Below are 24,471 nucleotides of genomic sequence, written 5' to 3' on the forward strand. Positions count from 1 at the left end.
TATATATATATATATATAGTTATGCTCTATAATAATTGTAGAGATTCTAGACCCGGAGGATATGAAGTCCAAACATTTAAACTTGACATCTAAGACAACTTAGGTTTCCTAGTTTCTCTTTGATGGTAATTTTTACTCTCTTTAGAACCTGAGGTGTGAACAACATGGAGGCATGATATGCTTGTGAATGGAACCATTAGTAATGCAAATCAGCCTCTTCAACTTTATGTACACCTACTTGTCTTAACATCAGCATCATTATCTCCAAGAGGCCATTCCTGATCCTATCAACTTCCTTCAAGGAAGAGCTCACTACCTCAGTTGTGATTCGCATGTGCTGTCTTTCTTCTATTGACATGAGAGAATGTCTCTAGTATTTTACTGGTTCTTTTGTGCGATTCTTCCTACAATAAAAAAATAGGTCCCTGAAAATTGGGACTATGTTTTGTTTTGTTTGGTTTTGTCAATACATTCCAGCACCTAGAATGCCTCAATGTCTTTAATTTTGTTGAATAAAAAAGTAGTTCAATAAATGTATAGTAAATGAACTAATAAGCAATGTAACAATAACACCAAAGTAATCCTGTGTTTCTGACATGATACCCCAGAAGAGCTATTATATGTCAGTCCTGGGCAGCAGAAAATGAACTGCAAACTCATTTGGGTTAATTCAGAAGAGTTTAATAGAAGGTTTTTTTTTTTTTTTTTTTTTTTTAAACAAGAGAGTGGCAATGTTAACAGAAATCACCAAGGAATGAGGTAGCACCTTGGGGTTAGCAACCACAGGCACATTCCCACTCTAAGGTAATGAAGAAAAGAAAGGAAAAGATTTTGTCAGCACCCAGGAACACCTAGAGCTAAGGAGAAAGCTGCTGGACAGGGGTCATGGTCTTTGTTAGAGGAACTCAGTCACTGCTGAACCATGAACAGACAGGAATAAATTCCCCAACTTCTCTGTCTTCCCACCTTCTGCTATACCTATACTGCGGCCATCTCCTACTGGTAGAATCCCACCAGAAATCAGAAAACTAAGGGCCTCATGAATGTTCTCCTCCGAGGTCATCCTCAGGCACAGTGGCGGGAAGAATGAGGCTTGAGAGTGGACCTCTAATCTGTTGTAATACACTGCCTGGTTGGTTCCATATTTTGAGACAGATACAGGTTTTCTTTTTTAACCATCTACAGTCTACATAAGAGCATGGACATATTGAATGACTTTTTTTTTTTTAATAATTCTTTAGTCAGGTGTGGTCAAGGGGCAGCAGAGATAAGCTCCTAAGAAATCAGAATAAATATCTGGCAGGCATATCAATACTTTGGATATTAAAGAAAGTTTTAAAATCTAAATGCCTGCTATTCATGAATGGGAAGTAGTAATTTTATAAATGGATTCTGAATAACCTAAGAGGAGTCAGTGTTACTTTAAATAACGGGCAATTTTCTTCCTTTTTTTTCAGTAAGAGTAGAATTAAATTTGCAATTTCACCGATCCAAAAGTCGTAGTGTGGAAATGGGTCCTCAGGAACCATATATCCGCCAAGTACAAAACCTTGCAGGTGCTCTCAAGACCATGGAGAGCTATAGTATTCTATATGCACTGTATGTAAATTTGCAGTGATATTTCACTATAAATTGATTCATGGAACATGCTAAAAATTAATTAACTCTCTGACAAGAAAGATACATAGGGTTTTATGATCACAATTTCAGGTATGGTTTTTGTTTGGGTTCATAAGAATCACAGAATATGGAAGGCATTTAGAGATTTTTTTTTTTAGTTCTCTCTTCTATCACTGACCACACCACCACTACACGTAGTTTTACAGATGAGGATACTGAGTCTCAGAAAGTGTAAATGACTTTTTCAACTCTGTGTATCATGAATGCTTAGGTTTCTTATGTAGTACTTATGTTTCCTAATCATCCATTAGTTAAATCCCTCCCATTAATTCAGCCAATTTCAGACTATTGCAGTGCCAATAGTTTTATACCACAATTCTAGAAAGCAATGCTAAAACAGAAACTTGGATCAGTTAACAACTGGTGTTCTAAGGTGAAATAGAAATCAAACAGAAAGAGGTTGACTGTCTTGAGAAGAAATGTAATTTTCTGGTCAACAATTTTTAATTTTGAAGATGAGAAAAGGTGTGTCAAGAATATCGGAGCTAGAAAGAATAATCAGAAAGCCACCTAAGAAGCATCATTCATAACTATCTGAAATGCTCTGGCTGGAATTATATAGGTACTTAAAAGAAAAAAAAATGAAATTGATAAGGCAAATGAAAAATAACGAGGAGTTGTATCAGTATTTCTAGGGGTGATTAGATTATTTTGTTCTTCATTTTTCACCCCTCTTTATTTGTGCCTGAGTGTTTGCTGTATGCATTTATTTAGAATCTGCATAGACCTCCTGCTTTTGGATTAGCCCACAAAAATCTTTTTAAGATTCTAATTCTGTTTTATTCCCTCAGGAATTTACTGAATTTCCCACACTTCTGGGCAGTGTTTCCATTGGACTTGTAATTACAATTAATTGTCTTTGTCAGACAATGTGACAAAATAAAGTGCAATCAAATGGAATACATTTTCAAGAGTAGGCACTACTCTCCACTAAATGCCTTTGTGTTTGAGCAGATTTCAGACTCTTTCCTAAAACACATTGTGCCTTCTATGTGCATATTCTAGAGGTGAAATGGGACAGCTAAAGCATTGTAGAGGTGGAGATGGCTCACAGCAATGCTTTAAATCAAGGATTATGCTGGCTATGATCTGGAGATAGCTGCCTCCTTTTGCCCATCCTCCACTTCACTTCCAACAGCTTCTCTCAGTCAGGAGACTAGGGAACAACATTTCCCTTAATTCTCCAATAGCTACACTTCCCCTGTGAGTCAGTGATGGGAGCTGGTTCCTAAGGACCCTCCTCACATCCTCTCTGGCTCATCCATGCCCTCTCCCTATTGAGATCACCCACAAGAAAGACCTTGGATAGGGCTCACAGGACTGAGTACTGTTTACTTCAGGGGAGTCCATTTCATGCTTTCATATTCTAGGTCCTGCTTGTCCATCCTGTAGATTTCAGGGTTTATCCTGAAGGAGGATCCTGATTTATCATAAAGACACTCCATTTCCTTTTTTCTCCACTCATTTCTCCATTTTTCTCCTCCTCCTCCTTTTTTTTTTCTTTTTTTGAGCAGTAGATGTTTATCTCCTTATTGATGTTTCTGGCTGATTTCAACGTAGAAGAGGGGCATAAAACTTCATTTATTCCCTCATGTTTAATCACAAACTTCATTTGGTAATACCTATATGATACTCCACATATGGAAGCTCCATGATTTAACTAGTCCTTTATTGATAAAATTCAGGCTGTCTTTCTATAACATGTTACAATGAGAGTTGTACATATATTTGTATATTTACATATATATTTTAGAGGAAATTCCTAGGAGGAATCACTGCCAAAGGGAATGCACAAAATTGATTTACATCAGATTATACATCAGGCCATTATTTTAACTTCTTCTAAGTGGAATTTGGGGCCTGTGCAAGTTTAATGCATGAATGAAAGTCTTCCTTAATTTCTGGAAAGTCTTTTATTAATAAGTTTTGTCCTGTCCTAATTTTTCTTTCTATTTCCAGGCACACCAGATATTTTTTTACAATAATCTTCAAGGTATTTTTACGATAATCTTCAACATGCAGTTATTCTTTACGATAGTTTACTTTGTGTTCTCAAAGTGTTCTTCATACCACTGGTTCTTTTTACCACTAGTTTTCTGTTTGTTTGTTTGTTTCTTGTGTGAATTTCATTTCTGTTCTTATTTTATAATTCTTCTCTATTTCTTTTCTCGGTTCTACAAAATTATTTTAAGTTCTTTCTATTTTCTTATCTTCTGTGTGTGTGTGTGTGTGTGTGTGTGTGTGTGTGTGTGTGTGGTGCTGGGGAGTGAACCCAGGACCTCACTCGTACTAGTCAAGTGCTGTGCCACTGAGTTACTTCCCCAGCCCTTTATCTCTGTTTGAATAAAGTGCAGTGATTCAGTGTGGGCTTTCTAGCTCAGTCTCAAATCTTTCTGCTTTGGGTTCAGAAAACCACATTTCACCTAATGTCTTTGGTTTCCCAGAGAAACACTTTCGTATCAACTCTTGGCCTGGGTAAGGATCCAGTCAAGCCTAGCTAGAAGTCATTGGTTCTCAGGAAGCTGCTAGTGTCCAGATATGTGTTTAGTGATTCAGAATTCTCTTCCATTCCTCGTGGAAACGTTAAACTCTCAGTCTGCAAGCTGCTTGTCTTCAGTTGGTAATGATTCATGGTGGGCTTTCTAGTTCAGTCCTGCCTACTCACCATTCTGCTCATAATCAGACTTAAGGGTGTTTCAGCAGCCCCTTTCGCTGTCCCATTAAGGAGGTGGCACTGACTTGATTTTGAATGTTCACAAAAGCTGGCAAGACATAATACCCCGCTAAGTTTCTTCCCTCAGTTAGATCTCATTTTACCATGCTGCCAAATCTTCTGTATCAATGGTGGTTTGTTTCTGTGACTGTTTCCTATTGTCATAAAAGAATGGGCTTTCATTTGCGCTTTTTATTCTTACAGATTTCAGTCTGTTCGAAAGCAGGAAATAGGGCAGATTTATCTTCTTCAGTTTGGGCATTTTAGCAGCAATTCTTTATTTACTTATGACAGCTTCCCCAAGATCCTTAGGTTTATCTGGCTAAATTCATTTAGTTATTATAAGAGGACATTTTAAACCTTGTTGAATGACTTTTTTTTTTATCCTCTTACTTGATAAAAGTGTTTCTGAATGTGATGGAATGTCAAATGCTTTAATTATTAAATCCTTGACTTGTGGTCCTGTGCTTTGGTGACGTTACTGTTTTACTCTTCACTTTATTGGCTTCATGATATTATACTGCAATTTTGAGTAAAATATAGGCCCAAATGCCTGGTTTTTGTCACTTTTTTACTAGGGCTTTAACTTTCTTGATCATACATAATAATTCATAGTAAAGAAAAATTGTAATAATCAATTTAATTGTTTAACATAAAGTTTAATTGATACCCTATTATGTCAAGAACATATGTAACTATCATTTTAGAGTTATAGTTTCATACAATATTTCTAATAAGATGTAAGCTCCTGACAAATAATTTGCACATTTTTAAGTTTATTTGCTTAATTCAAACAACTGGGTGGGAATATTAGGCTCTATGCAATGGTAGCTAACTGTCCTAATTACACTTTTAATTGAGTAGTCAACATTAAATTACATGTCTACAGCATGCTAACTCAGTGGCAGCAGGAGACAACTCAAGTTGCCTTGGAGGCTCATTCCATTACTTGACAGGAGCCAAGTAACTAATATAACTGTAATAACCCCAGGAAAAAAAAATCAGAAAAATCTCTGGAATAAAAATAGAAAAGAGCAAAACAAGGCTTGCATGGAAAATGCCCATCACACACACACACACACACACACTCACACACACACACACCCCTTCAAGAGTTTGTGAGAACCTGGAGAATGAAGGCAGGAAAAACAGCCACTAGCAAGGCCAGGGCAGTGGAATGAGGAAATCAAAATGGAGAAAGAGCAAAGTACTCTACTGCTGGAAAAGAAGCACAACTGTATGAATACAAAAAAGGCAAATATCCTAAAAGGAGCAGCTAGAACCAGGCTATTATGAGAAAGAGTTTGATCTTAGATTAATCCACTTGTTTTATTTACTTGTTTATTTAAACTAAATCCTCTTCCCAAAAGGATTTCCTCCATATTTCAAAATCCATACATAGCAAAATCACTAAGGCAAGAATGGGTAAAGGAAAAAAAACTGAGGGTGAGAGAAATGATAAAGCTAGTGGGAAAGGCTGGTAAACAACATAACATGCCACACAATCCTCTTTAGCTTCCCAACAGCCAGAGTAAACAGGAAAATGTGATCTGTTTCCAGGGGACATGAGAGAAACAATCCAGCTGCTCACCAGAAGCATATGGGTTGAGACTTCAGTGAAATTTATCTTATGCTTTTAATCAAGAGAAGAGACTGTGTGATAAAGTGGATGACACTCTCAATGTCATTTTTACAATAAATATGATATAAAATTCTGAGTAATGATACTATAATTTCTTCAGTTCAGTCCAAATCATAACTTCATAAATATTTCAGTAAAAGCAATTATGCAAATGATCCAGATATGCCACTCCCAGATGGTCTGGTTTATCCAAGAGCAAAACTGAGAATGTCCAGAGAACATCATATCCTTTAGATAATCCTCAATGAATCTTATTTTCACAGCAAATAAATCATAAATGAGGTAGTCTTTCATAATCTACTCATTATGTACCCAAAGATAATTTGCCAAATAATTTCCACCTAAGAAACACAGCCAATTAATTATGTTTTCTAAGCTAGGCCACTCATGATTAAACACCTTTTACTTACCTTATTTCCTGCTGATTCCTGTTTTCTTCTCTGGAGAGGGTTACCCCATTTTATAGAATGTGCAAGAAAATTATACTTAGGTATAGCTCCCTAGGTCATTGTTAAGAGCAGATTTTGTTTATAGGGTAATTTTGAAAATGCTATAAACTTGAAGAGATTATAAGTGTGCCTTGTTCTAATAACACACAAACATAAGTATCTAAATTTAAAATCCCTATACTCCAGTCTTTATGTAAATTTGTTTTCTTTGATCATAGAGAGAAACAGCACTATTGACCTAACTAAGCAGTGTCTTCTCGTGGGGAGTTGCTCATGTGCTAGACTTTTGAAAGGAAAGTTTGAATGCACTCAAGCAGTTTAGGACCTTTAACATGAGCAAAATAGAAACGTGGAGAATCCCACAGAAACAGATCAAAAGCCTTAAGCTGAGGGGTCGCTCACACTTGGTTGTGCAGGTGTGTATAGGTGTGTATTCCAGAAGTTAGTTTTAAACAGTGGTCTTGACAGATAGACACGTGTGGTTAACAATAACAAAATGTTACCTCAAATCAGCAGTTTTCCCGGTCTTGTTGGTGCACATGACCTCCCTGGTCTGATATCCAATCTGGATGTCCCAGTACTTGTTCTCTTGTCGGTTCTGTCTGTTCCTATTTCTCTTTTTCTTGATAAGTTCCCGGGCCTCTGGATCCTTGACTCCTTTGCCTCGGTCCTTTTCCCGATCTTTATTCTTTCCGCGCCTCCTTGCCTGCCTCACTTGCCTGGAGTGTGGCATGGAGCACGAACTCCAGGGCCCCACCTGCAAGCTGTACATGCTCTCCTCCGCCTCGCAGGGGCTGGACTGGCACACCTGGAATTCGGTCAGGTTTGGACAGCCAGAGCCTCCAAACTGCGGGGGCGCCACAACATGCCGTGTCCGATGCTGGAGTCCGCTTCCACAGGTTTTGGAGCACTCGGACCACGGGGAGAACTCAGACACGATGCAATCTTGCTGGCAAGGAATGAGGCAAGCCTGTTCCAGGAGAGGCTTGGGCTCAAAGTACTCACAGATGATGTCCTCGGCAGGCATGTCTTTGTCTTTCTGGATGCACGTTATCTCTCTCACCTGAATGCCTTCTTCTCCCTTGATACACTCCAGGGGTTTCTCTAGGCTTTTTGAAATCACTGGCTGACACTGATTCCAGGGTCCCAGCCTCCAGTCGTACAACTCTTTGTGCCAGTCACACACTTTGAAACAATTTTGCTGGTTACTGGGTCTTCCAGCCTGCTTACAGTTGCTATGCAACGTCGTCCAGCCCTCCACATGAGCACACCACACAGCCCTGGTTTGGATGCCTCCTGGACCACATTCGTCTCCCATGCATCGGCCCCATGGACCTAAAAAACAACCCAAGAGTTAACAGTGCCACTAAAAGAAAACGACAAGTCACTTCACGTTCCAGACAGATTCCTCAAGACCTAGTACATTAACTTCCCTGAAGTGTAATAAAGTAGGTCTCTATAGGAGCCTGTCAGAAAGGAATAATCTTTACCAAGTATTTTTACAAAAGGGAACTGTGTCACGGTGCCTATATAAGGTAACTGCTGGGGCAATTTTACTTTGGGTCCTTTTGGGATTACTGAAAGTTTGCTTTTATTCATTTCCTTCACTTTAGGTAGTTAGAAATCCTGGCTCATAAAGGACATCAGAAATTAGTCACAGCGAAAACCTATTACTCCTGCTTCACAACCATCAAATCCATTCTAGTAACTGGCAAAGAAAATGGCCCCTGGTAAAAACCTGCTTCTCCAGCAGACTTTACTTTTCTTGGGCAATTAACTACTTTGTAGAACATACTCTCTTTCGCCTAATTTTTTATTGTTATGGTTGTGACTGCAAGGGTCTAATAGTTGTGTACTGTACCTGCTGACAAAATTTAAAGTGTTGCCTTTCTGGTCACCAAAGCTGAGAATTGAAAAAAAATCCTCATTTAATCACATTCAGGGTTTAAATTTACCAAAAAAAAAAAAAAAAAGAAGAAGAAAAATCAAATTTTCTTACTTCTCTAGTCAAGTATAGACATGAATAAGGAAATTTAAATTCAACTGAAAGACCTTTTTCAATTTTCTGATGTTTTGTTAAGGGGTAATTAGGGGTTTTATATATTCATTTTCTAAATATGAACTATTTGGTATTATAGAGTTATTTTTAGGGAATACTTAAGTCCATGCCTTTAATATGACATATTAGATTTGTACCTGGGAATCCTTCTTAGAAAAGAGAGAGAGAAAGCTTGTATTTTTAATACTATTTCTTTTTCTAAGGTAAATAATGAGATTTTCAAAGCTTTAACAGACAAATTCCAATTTATGAAATTAGAACTACATTTGAAAAATGTAGAGATCATATTCGTTCCATGAACTTGAGAAATTCTTCGATGACCCTCAACTGTCTTCAACAGGTTGTGAGGGAAGGTAAGGACCAGGTGAGGGCTCTAGGGTCCTCCGTCAACACATGCACACTGCTTCCTCCTTCCTCATTATTGCTTCTATAAAAAAAGCTCTATTTTACTATTATTTTTATTCATGTGGTGATTATATATTAGGCTATGTCTGCAAGAGGCTTCTGCAGCTAAAGAGTGAAAACCTTTAAAGTAGGTCAATGGATACATTCTACTGATGGGAATAACAAGAGACAGGAGGGGCAAGTGATTTGCCAAGTTTACATCTTGAATGAATAACACAACCATTCTAGATTTTTCGATCCAGTTCTTCTGACTTTTAGTCACAAGATATAACCTGGATTTAGAGATTAAGGTTCAGACAGCTTCTCCTATGCAAAACAATTATTAGCCTACACAGAATGAAATATGAAAAATATGCTTAAAATTTTTAATTAAAACAGATAATTTTGTTTACCATGAAAGAGGTTTAAAATTTGATTTTTTCTCCCTTACAAACAGCATAATCAAATTGTAAGTGGAAAACAGGCTTACTATAAATACTATAACTAACATTGTAACTGATCATTTCTACATTGAAAATAAATATGTTATACTTTATTTGTAATACTCTTACCCTCATTGTTTCTTTATAAAATTCTATCAAGGACTTATAATATATAAGGAAACAGTCTTCCTGGAGTATTTCAAGACTTAACCTAATGGATAGACTGGCTGTAGCTCAGCGGTTCCTTCAACACAGAATGTACAACCAATGGATGTTTTACATTTGTCAATATACAATACTAAATGATGTTTTAATCCTACTTTTAATTTCCTAAAGAAAAAATATATATTCACAAATCTAGTGATGTTTTCTTAGAGACTGACCAAGTATTCAATTTGGGAATCACAAAACCTAAGACACTTTTCAATAAAAAAACATAGGAGTATGTATAAAACTTTAGAATTATTTTACACATCTTGGCATTTATTTTCTTTTCCCATTGTACCGAAATAAAATAGTAATCCATATTTTCACCTTGAAGACAGCAAATAAATCTATCTGTATATTAGACTCTCAAGAACAAATTACATGCCATTAAGTTTGAGATTCAAAAGATAAGTGTCTTGTATATATTCAGAATTCACCAACAGAATTCAGGAAAATTTCTTGGAACCTTAATGTTTTCTATCCTTAACATTAATTATGAAATTATACTGATTAATCAGATTGGAGCTACTAGAAGTTACTCTTTTATACTTGAAATAAAATCAAAATATTTTATATCAAACTTGTAAAACTGGCACTCAAAAATACTTGTACATACCAAATACATAGAACAGGTTCAATAATATGTACTGAATAAATGAATAAAATCAGAAACAAAATCAAGAAAATAATTCCAGTTAATTTATGGTACAACAGACAGATGTTTGTTTCACAGGTACTTGAAGATAAAGACAAAACATGCTTTTCTCTTAAGCCAGTTGAAATTACTTCTGATTATCTAAGACTTGGTTTTTATGCACTTACTGAATACATAAGAAGGTGCCAGTAACATATTTTATTAATTTAAATAACAGATATCTATTAAATTACAATAAGAACTCACAGTATAATGTTAACATTGTAAACTATTACATAATGCAAATATTTATATCTCTAACATGTTATATATATATATATATTTATGATTATATATAAATAATACATATAATTTGGGACTGTAACTAAATGTAAATACACACAAGATTTTGACATTGCTTTGAGGGATAATTTTAGAATATCATAGGTATAAATTGTATTTCTTCTTACTAAATATTCTTTGCCTTTTGAGATATGTATAAAGCACCTTTTCAGAAATAATGTTCGACTTCAATATGAAAATAAAGTATTTTATTTCTACTCAAAATGTGTAAATGCCTTTAAAAATAAGAATAATGGTATCTTATTTATGAAGCCATAAATCAAATGTTCTTTTTCTACTTTGTAAAGAACAAAAATGTACTTCCAAAGGGTGCAGGAATGTGTTTTTATTCTTTAGGAAAAGTAAAATTTTTCTACTATGGTCATCTCTTTGAATATCAACTTTTGTATACATTTTTTTAATAGTGTTGACACTACTACAGAAATTGTTCATCTATGACAATAGTTTTCTGAAAAGTTAATCTTAAAATTACTAGTTGACATATAGAAATATGGATGGGAGTTTTCTCAAATGTATAATTTATTCATTAGAAAAGTAAGATAATTCTAGGCTAGTGGCACATGCCTATAATCCCAGTGGCTCAGGAGGCTGAGACAGGAGGATGGCAAGTTTGAAGCCAGCCTTAGCAATGGACAAGCGTTGAACCACTCAGTGAGGCACTGTCTCTAAATAAAATACAAAATAGGGCTGGGGATGTGGCTCAGTGGTCTAGTACCCCTAAGTTCAATCCCTGGTACAAAAAAAAGTAAGACAATTCTTACTTTGATGTTGCTCACTAGATACAAGGAATATCACATGTGTATATACATCCTTTTACATGTTATATTTATACAAACTTCACACTTTTACTAATAAAATGGAACAATTAGTTACATTCCATTGTATCATTGCATCTTTTTAATTTCCTGGCTTACATTTGGATGAATTTTGTCTATCACTTTGTTCAAAAAAAAGAGAATTGAGTTTGCAGATTTTAATATTATAGTCATTACATGGTTTATGTCAAAAATCAGCAGGAAGAAAGAGATTGAGTTCAAGAAAACTTTTAGACTATCTTACACTGATAATAAGTAAGAATTTATGAAGTTTACTTAGGTAACAAGGAAGAGCTTACATTATAAATATAAATACATTTCAATTCCCATTGCAATAAGATTATCACAGATTCTTATTAAGCAGCTGCTCACAGATAACACTGTTGGGTTTATTTTATTCGAAGTCTATTTACATTGAGAACCAGAAGATAGTGTATCCCAAGGAAACTCCACAGAGATCTATAAAAACACCTACTGATGCAGAAACAAAAGAATAAAATGCATGAAGGCACCAGTGAAAGCAGAAGTGCCAATATAATCATGACAGAACCTAAAAAGAACTCATGCACCTTGCAGCCTTTAATGGCTGTCTTATCTTTTCATTGCACTTTGGGTATTGCATGTGTGTGCAATTAACTATCTCTTAAAAGATCAGATCTCTCTCATAGTGCTCCTGATGGAGGACTGTCTACTTCTGCTCTCTAAGCAGTCTTGAAATAATCACACATTGAATAGGAAGAGGGCCACATCAAAAATTGTTCTTGACAACTAAGAATTGTTAACCCAATTAGCTAAAATGTTTCAAGGTGCACAAATGCTTTAAAACAAATTTGAAAACACAATACTTAAACTACTAGGGAAAACACAATGTCTCCTACCAAGTACAAGAGTGTAATATTTAATATCAAGTGTTTCTGCATAAATATTGAAATTTAGCCCCACAATCTAATATTACGAATGAGAGGGAGTGGTAATGAAAAAATGGTAAGGGAGATTGCTTTTAAACAAGAACAGTAAGAATTTCTACTGGTTTAAAACTTGCTTCCTTTATTGTTCATGTTCATGATTATTTAAAGAGAGCTTGGAATCTAATTGAACAAAAACAAAGGATAGGCAGCTTTCGCCTTAAGGGATTGGATAATGGCCCTTATGCATGGAAATGTATTCCTGTGTACAGATTTCTAAGATTGTGTTTAGTCAGTATCATGCAAAATGTTTCTAGGATGTGGGTCAATAAATATGTGTGGAACACTTAGCTTGACAGATTTTATGTAAATCTAGAGAGAAACATTGGATGTCTTATTCAACTAATAGGGAGCTAAACAACTGCTTATATACCCCAAATATTTATGTAAGTGATAGACTAACAACACAAATATTTTCACTTGCAATCAATGTAAGATTATGCAAAGCTGTGACAAAACGTTAAATGAATGCTACTTGGCTCAGTTTCCATGGGTTACAACTTTAAATGTGATTCTTCGCTAACTTCTCACAAACATCGATAAAATAATGAAATTATTGTTATTCCTGCTAAAAAGGATTGTATAACATGTCTATTCTCTTCATGTGATTCAGAACTCTCTCTTTATTTCAGTCTACAAAGGACTGCCTTTTAAATTTAAAATTAGTATTTCCCCCACCATATTCAATACTGACTTCTTCTAAGACTGTTTTTTATATGTCAAGGACATGAGAACAATAAAAGGTTGAGTCTATAAAAGGCCACATTATTGACAGGTGGCCAGCAACTGTTCCAAAGAGCCTTATAAAAGATAAACACTATAAAAGAAGTACGAGAAAATTATGCAAACTACTTTCTGTCCTTGTTTGCTATAAAACTCTCAAATGAGCCAGTTTCTTGTTTGACTAAATATGTTTGCATCCTTCAAATAAGATAATGTGTTTTCTCCTTCTGGATTTGATTGTGGAACAGCATGTCCTACTTTACCAGCAGGATCAAGGAGAACACAAACAGCTTAGTAATATACTAAACTATTTCTTGCATGCCATAGGATCATGTTTTAAAATTTATATTTAACTAAAAAAAGAAAAGAAAAACTTGTTTTTACCCAAGCGAATCAGTGTAAAAAATTAAAGTATTGCTAGATAATAGGAAGAAATCTCACAAATCCCATAACCTAGAAGTAACTGGTCTTCATAATTTGCTTTCATCCTACTAGTCAATTAAAAAGTGCATCTAAATAAAATTGGGATTGTGCTACAATTATTCTAAAAAAATTAAGAATATGACTTCACAATATTTTATACAAATAATTCATTTTGGTACACACATAAATATTTGACCTACAAGACAGTTAATTTCCTTTGCTCTTCATATTTTCATATTTAGATCTATACTAGGGGTACAGAGGAGTTTGTTCTATCAATTTACCATGCTTTATTTAATTGATATTTGCTCATTGACATTTAGCACTTTCTTAATGGTTCCCATATTATGAAGAAAGTTACAATGGATACTGGAAAAATAACTTGGCCAAATGCTTTGCAAAATTTTCAAACTTTTGACACACATAGTATTATAAAAATAATGTAAAAATCCACTGAAATATACCCTTCTACCAGGAATTTATGAGCACATTCTCTTTTTTCCCACCCCCTCTTGATATCTACAAACTATTACTGCTCCAAATCTGGGAGCCTATCTGGGGTCCTATGGGCTTATCTTCTTGGACAGTGAATCCTTTGACTATTTTGATCCAAAAGACAGTCTTTATTCCTTTAATTTCAATTCTCTTGTGTACTATGGTCTAGAAAGACCTCAAAACTTCTGTAGAATTGACAATATCCTTTTTATTTTTTTCATCACTGAAACATAATTTTGCTGTTATGTACTCTTTTGATCTTTTGAAAGAATTTTTCTGTGGGCAAAAACAAACATGTGGGTTTTAATTATCTGTTTTGAAATAGTCCCATAAATTAGTAATCTAAATACCCAGAAACTATGGCACTTAAAATTACATTAGTTAATTTAAGTATGAATGTGTGCTCTGCCTAGTAGACAACTTTGTAAAGATTTGTGAACACACAAACACAAAATAAATTTTGAATACTTACTGACCTAAAATAGGTTAAACTTTCATTTTAAAGAAAAGCAAAAGAAGAGCTCATGGTTTCTTTGACTTGAGTTTTAATTTAATTTAATTTAATTTTAATTTAAAATATAACTCTCAAATGACAAATCAGTTTGGTGCATAAGTAGAGATCACTGTGGAAGTCAAGTTGAGCTTTCATCTTCTATAAGTAATTAAACTTTAATAAGAAATTATATCAGTATCAAATTAAATGTTCAAAATTAGAACAGGCTTTTCAAATCTGATGAGAAATGAATGAGAAATCAGTGAGTAGGATAACTGATTTCATAATTGCTAAGTTCAATAATCTATTTTTAGGGTCTATCGTGTTTGATCTTTCCTAAGAAAATTACTTAACCTCTGTGGGTCTTGGTTTCTACATTTGCAAGATAAAATATGAACTGTCATTAACCCCCATCATCTCCTTACACCATTAGGACTTATATGGTTTGAATGTGAAGTGTACCCCCAAAGCTCACATGGGAGACAATGCAGGAATTTCAGAGGAGAAATGATTGGGTTATCAGAGTCTTAACCCAATCAGTGAATTAATCCCCTGAGATTGAGTGGTAATTGAAGTAGGAGGGTGTGACTGGAGGAGGTGGGAATTGTGGTGTGGCTTTGGGGTATATATATATTTGTATCTGGCAAGTGGGGACATTTCTCTTGCTGTCATGTCATGATAGTCTGCCTCATCTTGAGCCCCTAGAAATGGAGCCAGCCTTTCTAGACGAAGACTTCTGAAACTCTAAACCCTTAAATAAACTTTTCTTCCCTGAAATTGTTCTGGTCAGATCTTTTAGTCACAGCAGCAAAAAAAAAAAAAAAAAAAAAAAAAAAGTTGACTAAAATAGAAATTGGTACTGAGATGTAGGGTCCTTGCTGTGACGAACCTGCCCATGTGGCTCAGAAAACTTTTGAGCTCTTTAGAATTGGTGGGAGGAATTTTGAGATGTGTAGCAGAGCAAGTTGGAAATATTTTAGATTGTTGTAAGTGGAGATTAATGGCCAAAGTAGGTGGGAGCCCAGATGACCAGAATGACTTTAGGACCAGAGGAGGATTCTATTGGAATTTGGAGTATGTTATGTTCTGCCTGAGAAGTTACCTGCAATTCACTTGTGTCCTGAAACTTTCTGTGAGGCTGATTTTTAAAGCGATAGACTTCTTAATCTGGTGGAAGAAATATCTAGACAGCATAGCATTCAGGCGGTGGTTTGGCTATTGCTAGTGGCTTTTAGCCAAATTTATTGTGATAAACAGGAGCAGAAAACAGAGTGGCAAGATTCAGAAAAAGTGGATTTGAGAGGCAGGAGTGAAACTGGGACTAAGGAAGTTGCATTTGTTAAAGACAGTACTACCACTAAAGAAATGCTGAAGACTTTACTGAGAGACAATAAGAAAGGTGGCTTGAGGGCATCTCAGGAACTGGCAAGACCATACCCATCTCAAGCTCAAGGCAGTAAAGGTGAAAGTTCTCCTGAGAATAGACTAATGGGGCACCCTTCTTGCACAAGGGGGCATAGGAAGTTTTTTCAAAGTGCTCAACCTACCAGACACTGACAAGTTGCTGCAACAAGGGTCCCCGGTAGGGACTACTTGTTGCAACTAGCAGTCAACTACTAGTCAACTACTAGTTGACTACTGCTAGAGATGGAAGCAGACCTTGGTGTCAACCATGTGGTGCTGGTTCTGCAGGAATGCAGGATGCTGAAGTTCATGGAGGCTTCCACCAAGATTTTTAAGGAAAGCCTGAGAGGCCAGGCAAAGTGCAATATGGTTGGAGTTCCTGCAGGAGCTCCCTGAGAAGGCAAGGTGTAGAGATTTGAAGAGGAAGCTAAAGCTTCAGTGGAGACCCCCATGATTAAAAAATGCCAGTACTGTGAGACATCATCTTAGGAAAGCTCCAGGAATTGAAAAGAGACAAACCAAGAGAGAGGCTACTTGGGCTGCAACCAATAAGGCCACAGAGGCAGAACTACATCCTCCCTTTGGAGAGGACATCACAATGTCACGTGCCCCAGATGCCAGACATGGAGCTACAGGCCTTGTTTGCCCAGCGGGATTTTGGTCTAGCTTTGGTCCTAATCCTTCTTTCTATACCCCTAATTTTGTGAATGGAAATGTTTACTTGGTACCATTTTAAATTGGAAATGTATAAATTGCTTTTAATTTTACAGGAGCTCACAATGCAAGATTGTCTTGAGCGTCAGAGGAGAATTTGGCCTTGAACTTTTGGACATTTTTGGAACTGTTGAAACTATAGGGACTCTTGGAAATGGACAAAATGTACTTTGCGTTATCAGATGGTTTTAAGCTTTGGGGGGCCAGGAGCAGAATATTATTGTTTGAATGTGAGGTGTCCCCCAAAAGCTAACATGTGAGACAATGCAGAAACTTTAGAGGAGAAATTATTGGGTTATCAGAGTCTTAACCCAATTAGGGAATTATTCCCCTGATGGGGATTAACTGAGTGGTAATTGAAGTGGGAGGGTATGTGGCTTTGGGGTATATATATATTTGTATCTGGCAAGTGGAGACCTTTCTCTCTCCTCCCTAATGGGAAGCTGCTTCCCTTTGCCACACTCTTCCTTCATGATGGTCTGCCTCACCTTGAGCCCATAGAAATGGAGCTGGCCTTCTGTGGACTAAGACCTCTGAAACTGTGAGCCCTTAAATAAACTTTTCTTCCCTAAAATTATTCTTTTCAGATCATTAAGTCACAGCAGTGAAAAAGCTGACTAAAATAAGGAGGAAAATATGTGATAAAGTTGTGTAAAACCTTTTTGTTACACAAAAATAATCACATTTTTATGTGATAATATTTTAAAGTGTGCATAATCAGAGATAATTTCTTTAGGGTAGACTCAATTAAAGTGAATAACTGGGTCAAAGGATTTGATGATTTTGCACTTTTTAAATACATGTTGCTCAACTGACTTTTCATAGAAGCGTATGGAAATCTACAGCCTATCACTACATCCTGATAGGCATTAGCTATTATAATAGCTGTTTTGTTAATTATATACATATGAAAAATTCCACTGTTGTTTTAATTGAATATTTATTACATATGACTTTGAACAGTTACCTTCTGTTCTGTGAATTGTTCTATTAGTTTTTATATTTTTCAGATATCTCATTGACTGTTGTTATCTCAACCTACTTATTTGATGATATGAACATTTTCTATGATCATTAAAATGTATTTTCTACTTGGTATTTTATGATATTTTTGTTTATGATATTTCCTATGTCTTTGATATGCAGGCTTTTCACTACCACAATCTTACACTCCCTTCTCTGTTTTCAACTGAAAATGAATTTTCAGGTATAGAGATTCATAAATATACATTAAAAAGTTTCATCTTTTTTATAGATTCATCTGAACAAAAATATATTAGATTTATCAGGAACTCATTCTGAGAATATTATAGGCCAGTATATGAACATTTTATTTTTTATGTAGTTTTACCAAGAAAATACATGTAGTATGATTGAAATCTACTTCTTAGCCTAAAAACATGGCATTAAGAGGTGCCTCAAACACTGTATTGCTAGATTTTATTTTAATGCTACATTTTATTTATGATTTGCATAGTTTATAGTGTGTTTTTGTATAGATGGTCTCATTCAATCTTTTCATCAAGTACTCTATATGAAGAATAAAGATTATGTTATTCTCTCTAGTAGAACTAATCTTAACAGATCTAAAAAAATATCAATCAATCAAACTCTCAAATATTTCTATTGTTTCACTGGATGTAGTTATGTATCCAAAAAGAGAAAAGTGATATTAGCTGTATTTGAGCAACCCAAGAAGGGAAATCATGGTTCCATAATGAAGAATCCCCAACTTCTGAATAAGATCCCATTCAACTAAGGGGATGCTAAAGCCAATTTTTTAAGGAAAAGTATTCTTCAGGACAACAGATGCTAATTCCGTGTTTTCCTTCCAAACTCATAAACTTACCCAGGGGGAAAAATGGAGATTTCTAGAATTTTTGACTACAAAAGGAAAATGTGATACCAATAGCCTCAATAAATATTCAAATTAAAGAGTTCTATTTGAACAGTAACACTCACTGCCATTCTAAAACAAAAATATCCCATTATTCCCCCACCCTAAATAATTATAACCAAAATAAGAAAAACAACAAACAAAATCTGACAGTTTCATGTGACTGGCAGCAGAATATTTATGAAATAAGGACACAAATACTAAATTCCATAGAGTTGAAGATATGCCAAATCATTAGTATACACTGTTTTAGAGAAAGGATCTAAGGTTGCAACATCAACTCTAGTGAATATAAATGCTCTTTATTTATTGAAATAGTTTGTCTTAGCATTAATGTTAAAATATAACACTAGGAAATATACAATTCCCTCAAAAATACAGAATGCACAAAATTTTCTAACCACATCAAATTAGAGATCTTCGATTATAATTGTCTCAAAGTGAATCACTTTGACATATTTGCCAGCCTGATACAATGCTAAGGGCGTCAAGTCAATGGAATCTTTAGAAATAAAAGATAATCCTCTCTATTCCAGGGAACCATGACAAAATAGTAAGTGAAATATTCATATAATCAATCATAGTTAAAAGCATGCTTTTTTTGGATTACTCTAAAAGTATAATTTGAGACAAATGCCTGTATGAAATTAACTTACTTTAAAAGTAATTCCATGGAGCAGGGATACGGCACAAAGGAAATGAAACTGGGAAAGGGAATCAAGGAAAAGCCAATGGAAGTATATGTCATCAATTTGTCTACTATAATAGGTACTTTGTTTTGACTATGACAGACCTTCTGAGAAACTTTATGAAATGTATTTCAAAATTGTTAGTTTATAGCATAGAAGGATTAAGCATTTCTTCTTTAATTCCTAATCCTCTCTGCTCAAATTTGCTTGAAGAAGTTTCCTGGTACAGCCTTGCACTACTCAGATATCCTCATTCTGCCTAGTCACAGTGATGACCAACTCACTATCTGCAAATATAGGTTTTCCGCCTGAAGCTAGGTCCTCTGGTTCAGCAGAGTTTAAGATTGTGGACAGAGACCACAGATTCCTGAAATGGATCAAAAGGAATAATGGGGAGAGGGCAAACCTAATTCACCAATGGTTTTTAACCCATGCATTTTAGCTTTCATAGTAAAGCAGCCTTTTTTGTTTATTGACTCAGTGCATCCTGGAAAACATTTCTCCAATCATACAATTTGTTATTTCTGGATGTAAACCTTTAATAGGCCATATCACTATCCTAATGAAGACAACTGCATTCAGGAAATGAGATCTATAAAAGTACCACTGACTTCTATTTTCATTGTCCATTGTCATATCTCTTTACTATATAATTTTGAATGAAGCAATATTGTACAAATATAAGTATATAAGTCTTAAAAATCAATCATTCTGAAATCCTCTGATAACAGTGCTGGTGGAAGTACTGCAGTCATAGGAGGAAGACCTATATCCAGAGTTGTTGTCAATTCTAATTACAATGCACAGCTGTCCCATTTGTGATAGAAAATGTGTGATATAATCAACTGGCTGGCTGCTGCTTGAAGGTTAGTGATTAGCAGTGGCAATAGCTAGACCAATGTTAGTGAGAGGAAGCTATACTATTGTGTCCATCCATAACAAACTGATGCATTGGTCAGTTTGAAGCTAGAGGTTGACACATTCACAGGCCAATTTTTTTTTGTCTTCTTAAATACTCTGTTTTGTTTATGATGCAGATACTCAGGGGTGAGCACTAGTGCAGTCCACAAAGACCTATTCTTTACTCTCATCGGACATCCATCCCTATGCTCTTTCTCTAGACTTCCATGTCTCTAATGAGCTAGCTATTTGCCATTGCTTAGAAGTCCATAAATGTCTGTATTATCCCTCAATACAGAGTAAAACTAAATATAGGCTCACAGCTTGTTGTCATGGGAAGACTGCCCTTTCTTTAGGGCCACAAAAAAATGGGGCTGTTTGTATTACTGCAATTCACTTATAAGTAGCACCAATATACTACAATGAGCCATTAAGCCTGAAGTTTTTTTCTCTTTTTGATTGGACTTAATAAATCCCTTATAAACCCTGAGTTGAGGGAGAAGAATTCATGTAAAAGAGGTACCTCATATTCTGAATCTATCTGGGTCTGATTCTAAATGCTCCACTGATGTTGTATGTTAAATTTTAGCTGCATCCTCCCAATCATTATATTTTATTTGTTGGGTTTCATAATAGCTATCTCAGGATAGAGAACTATAGTCAAAGAGCTAGTTGGTATCTAGCATACATCGTCTACTGGGACCCAGTAGCAAAGCAAATCAGGACAGGGTGTGTGTGTGTGTGTGTGTGTGTGTGTGTGTGTGTGTGATATTTTTTTCCTAAAGGGAGTAATTCTCTATTGCAGAAAACATGGTATTTCTTCCAAACCCAAGTTATCTATTCTTCAACTCTACTATTAGGAATAGCCAGAGATTCCACGTAGTCATTTTATGTAACAGAAATGTATCTCATAACAGCAGATCTTCTGGGCCATTATGTCCGGTGTGACTGAGAAGCTTAAAGCAGCTTGGACCTGCTAGAGATGTATGTACTCTGAGATTCATTCTGAACTAACATTCTTTCAATTCAACCAATAGATTATAGCAATATTCCTAAGCATCTTTTATGATGCTTTCAGAACGCAAAGAGGTTGTAGTAGGTAGCCAACCTCCATCACAGTCATAATGGCCCCTTCATTATGGCACTTATGCTTTTCTATACTTACCCATAGTGAATAGAGATGACTTGTGTGACTACTATGATACTGCAGAAATACTGAGGTGAAAAATATATGGCTTCTGATTTACCCTTTTTCTTGATTCATTCACTCTGTGGGAAGCCACCTATGATGTCATGGGAATACTCAAGCAGCATTTTGAAGATGAGAAACTTCAACCTCCTGTCCACAACATGTGAGTGACCTATAATCCCCTTGGAAGCAGATCCTCCAGCACCAGTTAAGCTTTCAGATGACAGCATTGCTGACCAATGTCTTGACCATAACCTCATGGTATACCCTAAGTCAAAAACACTCAGCTGAACTGTTCCTGAATTTCTGGCATAAAGCAACTATGAGATAATAAATACTTTGTTGTAAGCTGCTAACTTTTGTTTTGCAGCAATAGATAATTAACACTGATTAGAGTAGCTGCAAGACATATGCTGCATTAACCAAAAATCTAAAATATGAGTCTGGCATATTGGAGTTGAGCTATGGGTAGAAGTTGAAAAAGCACAGTAAAAGCTAAAGGAGGCTTAAAGAGATAGAAGTGGCCTGAGGGCACTGAAGGTGGCTGCCAATAAGGACTTAAAAGCAGCAGGGAAAATGTTACTGGAAACTTGAGGAATGAGGGTTCTTGTTATATCATGATAGATAGCTTAGCAATACCTACATTATCATGGAAAGTAGAAATTTCACCTAACTTATTGGGCAATCTGGCTACAATATCCATACAGTGATGAGGGTGCTACCTTGTCTTTCTTCTTAGGACATCTCTAATACCTACCTTTTCTTGTTCACCAAATCAAACTGGTATAATGTTATAAATATAAAGAAACAGCAATTTCAAGTCAATCAAGGTCCCTGGTAACTATATCTTAGTGGGTACAGAAATATTAATCTGGCCCTGAGGTAAAAAAAGTTAAAAATGTATTGCAGTAAAAGCAAGAAGTTTTTTATCTTTCTTATTAATGAGAATTGAATAAAAATTACTAAATTATTATCTGCATGTGTTGATTTTGTCTTTTTTAACAGCTGAAATTAGGCCTATGTTTACTCTGGCTTGCCATCATCTTCCAAGAGGCATTCAATTTTGTTATTTTCTTTTCAGGGACAAGTAAATTGAACAGGAATATGAGGTGGACCAATTCCCCTGAATCTTTTCATTCTTTGATGCAACACTAATTTCTGGAATTCTTTCAAGGATGTATGCTGAGAGCTCAATACAAAATACTTTACTTTCTAATGAAGTTTCTAAGTGAAAGATTTACCAACCCTTAATAAGAAGCTACTACATTTCAGTACAGCAGGCAATAAAGTAAAACATTTATTCACTTGCTCTTATTAACCACTGACCAAGAATGAGCATATGAAAGTTTATATTAGCTCCCTCATAATTTCAGGTCGTGCATTTGTGCATGAATGAACCCTGAGCTGCTTTCTGGAGGCATCTCATGTCACAGTGTCAGAGAAGCCCCAGAAAAGTCAGCTACTCAGTGGATGGCAGTTGTACTTGGACCAAACCTATGTGAATCTGATTAAACCTGTGCAAAACTTGAAGCCACAGGAGTTACTGGAGTTGGAAGTGGAGTCAAGAGACAACATATGACTAACTAGTGGAGGAGGTGTCCCCTCCCTCACTCAGGCCAAAGTCATATATTTTTTATAAACTCATAAACCCTAGGATTGAAATAGCTAATGGCTGAATACATCTGCATTTCATCACGTTTATTTACTAATTAAATATATATTTAGTGAGGACATATAATGTGTTATATGCTGTCATAGCAAATAAAATAGATGATATATGGTAAAAGAAAGCACTACAACAGATGAAAACAAAACAAATGTCCAACAACAAATGAATGGAGAAGTAAAATGTGATATGCTTATACTGAAATATTATTTAGTTTAGAAAGGCATTGAATTCTGGTGTTACGATGTTGATAAGTCTTGAAACATTATGCTAAATGATATAAGCCAAATACAAAGGACAAATGTTATATGATATTACTTATATGAATACCTAGAATTCAAAAAGTCAGAAGGTAAAATGGTGGCTGATAGGGGCTGAAGCAGAGGAGTATGGGAAACTATTAGCTGATGGGTATAGAGTGTCAGTTCAGGATTATGAAAAATTCAGGAGATGGGTGGTGGCGATGGCTATATGATAATGTGAATGTATTTATTTCTTTGAATTGTTCACTCAAACATAGATAGTTAAAATGGTAAATTTAATGTTATATATAGCTTATACATATTTAAAACATATATGTAGTTATCAGAAACTTTAGCCAATACTTTTCATATCCATGTTTATAATCCTCTGAATTTTGGAAAATGTTTCTGGACATAGCAACATAATTTTAAGGTTCTGGTGGAGTTACTGCCAAGTTCAAAGCCTTAGGGAACTCAAAATTTCCTTAAACCTAAAGGCAATTTATTTGAGACCTTCAAAAAAAAAAAAAAAAAAAAAAGGAAGGGCTAATTATAGATTCAATAGGATTTTCCTTGTCTTATTAAACACTGAAAGCAGGGAAGGGAGTGAAAGGGCATCTCAGGGATATTATCATTATCATCTTAGAACAAGTGCCTACTATATCAAATCAGTAGTAAGTAGAAATAATATATCCAAAGTTCATCTCCTGATGATGCTACATTGTTAGTTGTGTACCTTAAGGACTATAATAGTTTTAGCCAATAATTTAAGTTGTGGATATCATCTTAATAGATTAGAATATAAAAATGAAGTAAAAATAACAATTTTTTGACTTTTATGTTGTTTTTATTACACATCTAGGAATACATTTTATTCCTTGATTCTTCAGGACATTTTTTTATCCACACTTGAGTTAACAAATGTCTGTATGACGGTGACTTTTTATTTTTATCAAGTACATTTATAGCTATATATTAAATTTTAGTACTCCCTTGCATAAAATAAACCAATCCCATAAAACAGGACTAAAGTAAAATTTCCCCTAAAGTTATATAATAATTAATAAAGTTAAAAAAAGAGAAAAGAAAATAATGTCAATTGCTTCCTATCTAGGACTGGGGCACAGCTGGCTTCATTACAAATAATTATTAAGGGTCAGAATACAATTCAATAGTTCCTTCAGAAGCTACTGATATATACTGAGAAAACTGAGAAGTATGACTTCTTTACAAGTGATAGTAAAGCCTTTTTTTCATAGTTAGTCTTAATAAATAGCCATAT

The 24,471-nt window shown here is 35.2% G+C and overlaps 1 protein-coding gene across 2 annotated transcripts in view; it reads right to left on the reverse strand.

Annotated features, from left to right (window-relative positions):
• Positions 1-24,471, reverse strand: part of Thsd7a (thrombospondin type 1 domain containing 7A) — a 389,770-nt gene that overhangs the window by 221,857 nt on the left and 143,442 nt on the right. For both annotated transcript variants that reach the window (XR_007341524.1, XM_048785998.1), the window contains exon 2: positions 6,988-7,819. Coding sequence is in view for 1 of the 2 variants with exons in the window: in XM_048785998.1 (XP_048641955.1) it covers positions 6,988-7,819 (832 nt within the window). In the remaining variant the exon portion in view is untranslated. The remainder of the gene's footprint in view (positions 1-6,987; positions 7,820-24,471) is intronic.

Source organism: Marmota marmota, unplaced genomic scaffold (genome assembly GCF_001458135.2).
Source record: "Marmota marmota marmota unplaced genomic scaffold, marMar, whole genome shotgun sequence".
NCBI lineage: Eukaryota > Metazoa > Chordata > Mammalia > Rodentia > Sciuridae > Marmota > Marmota marmota.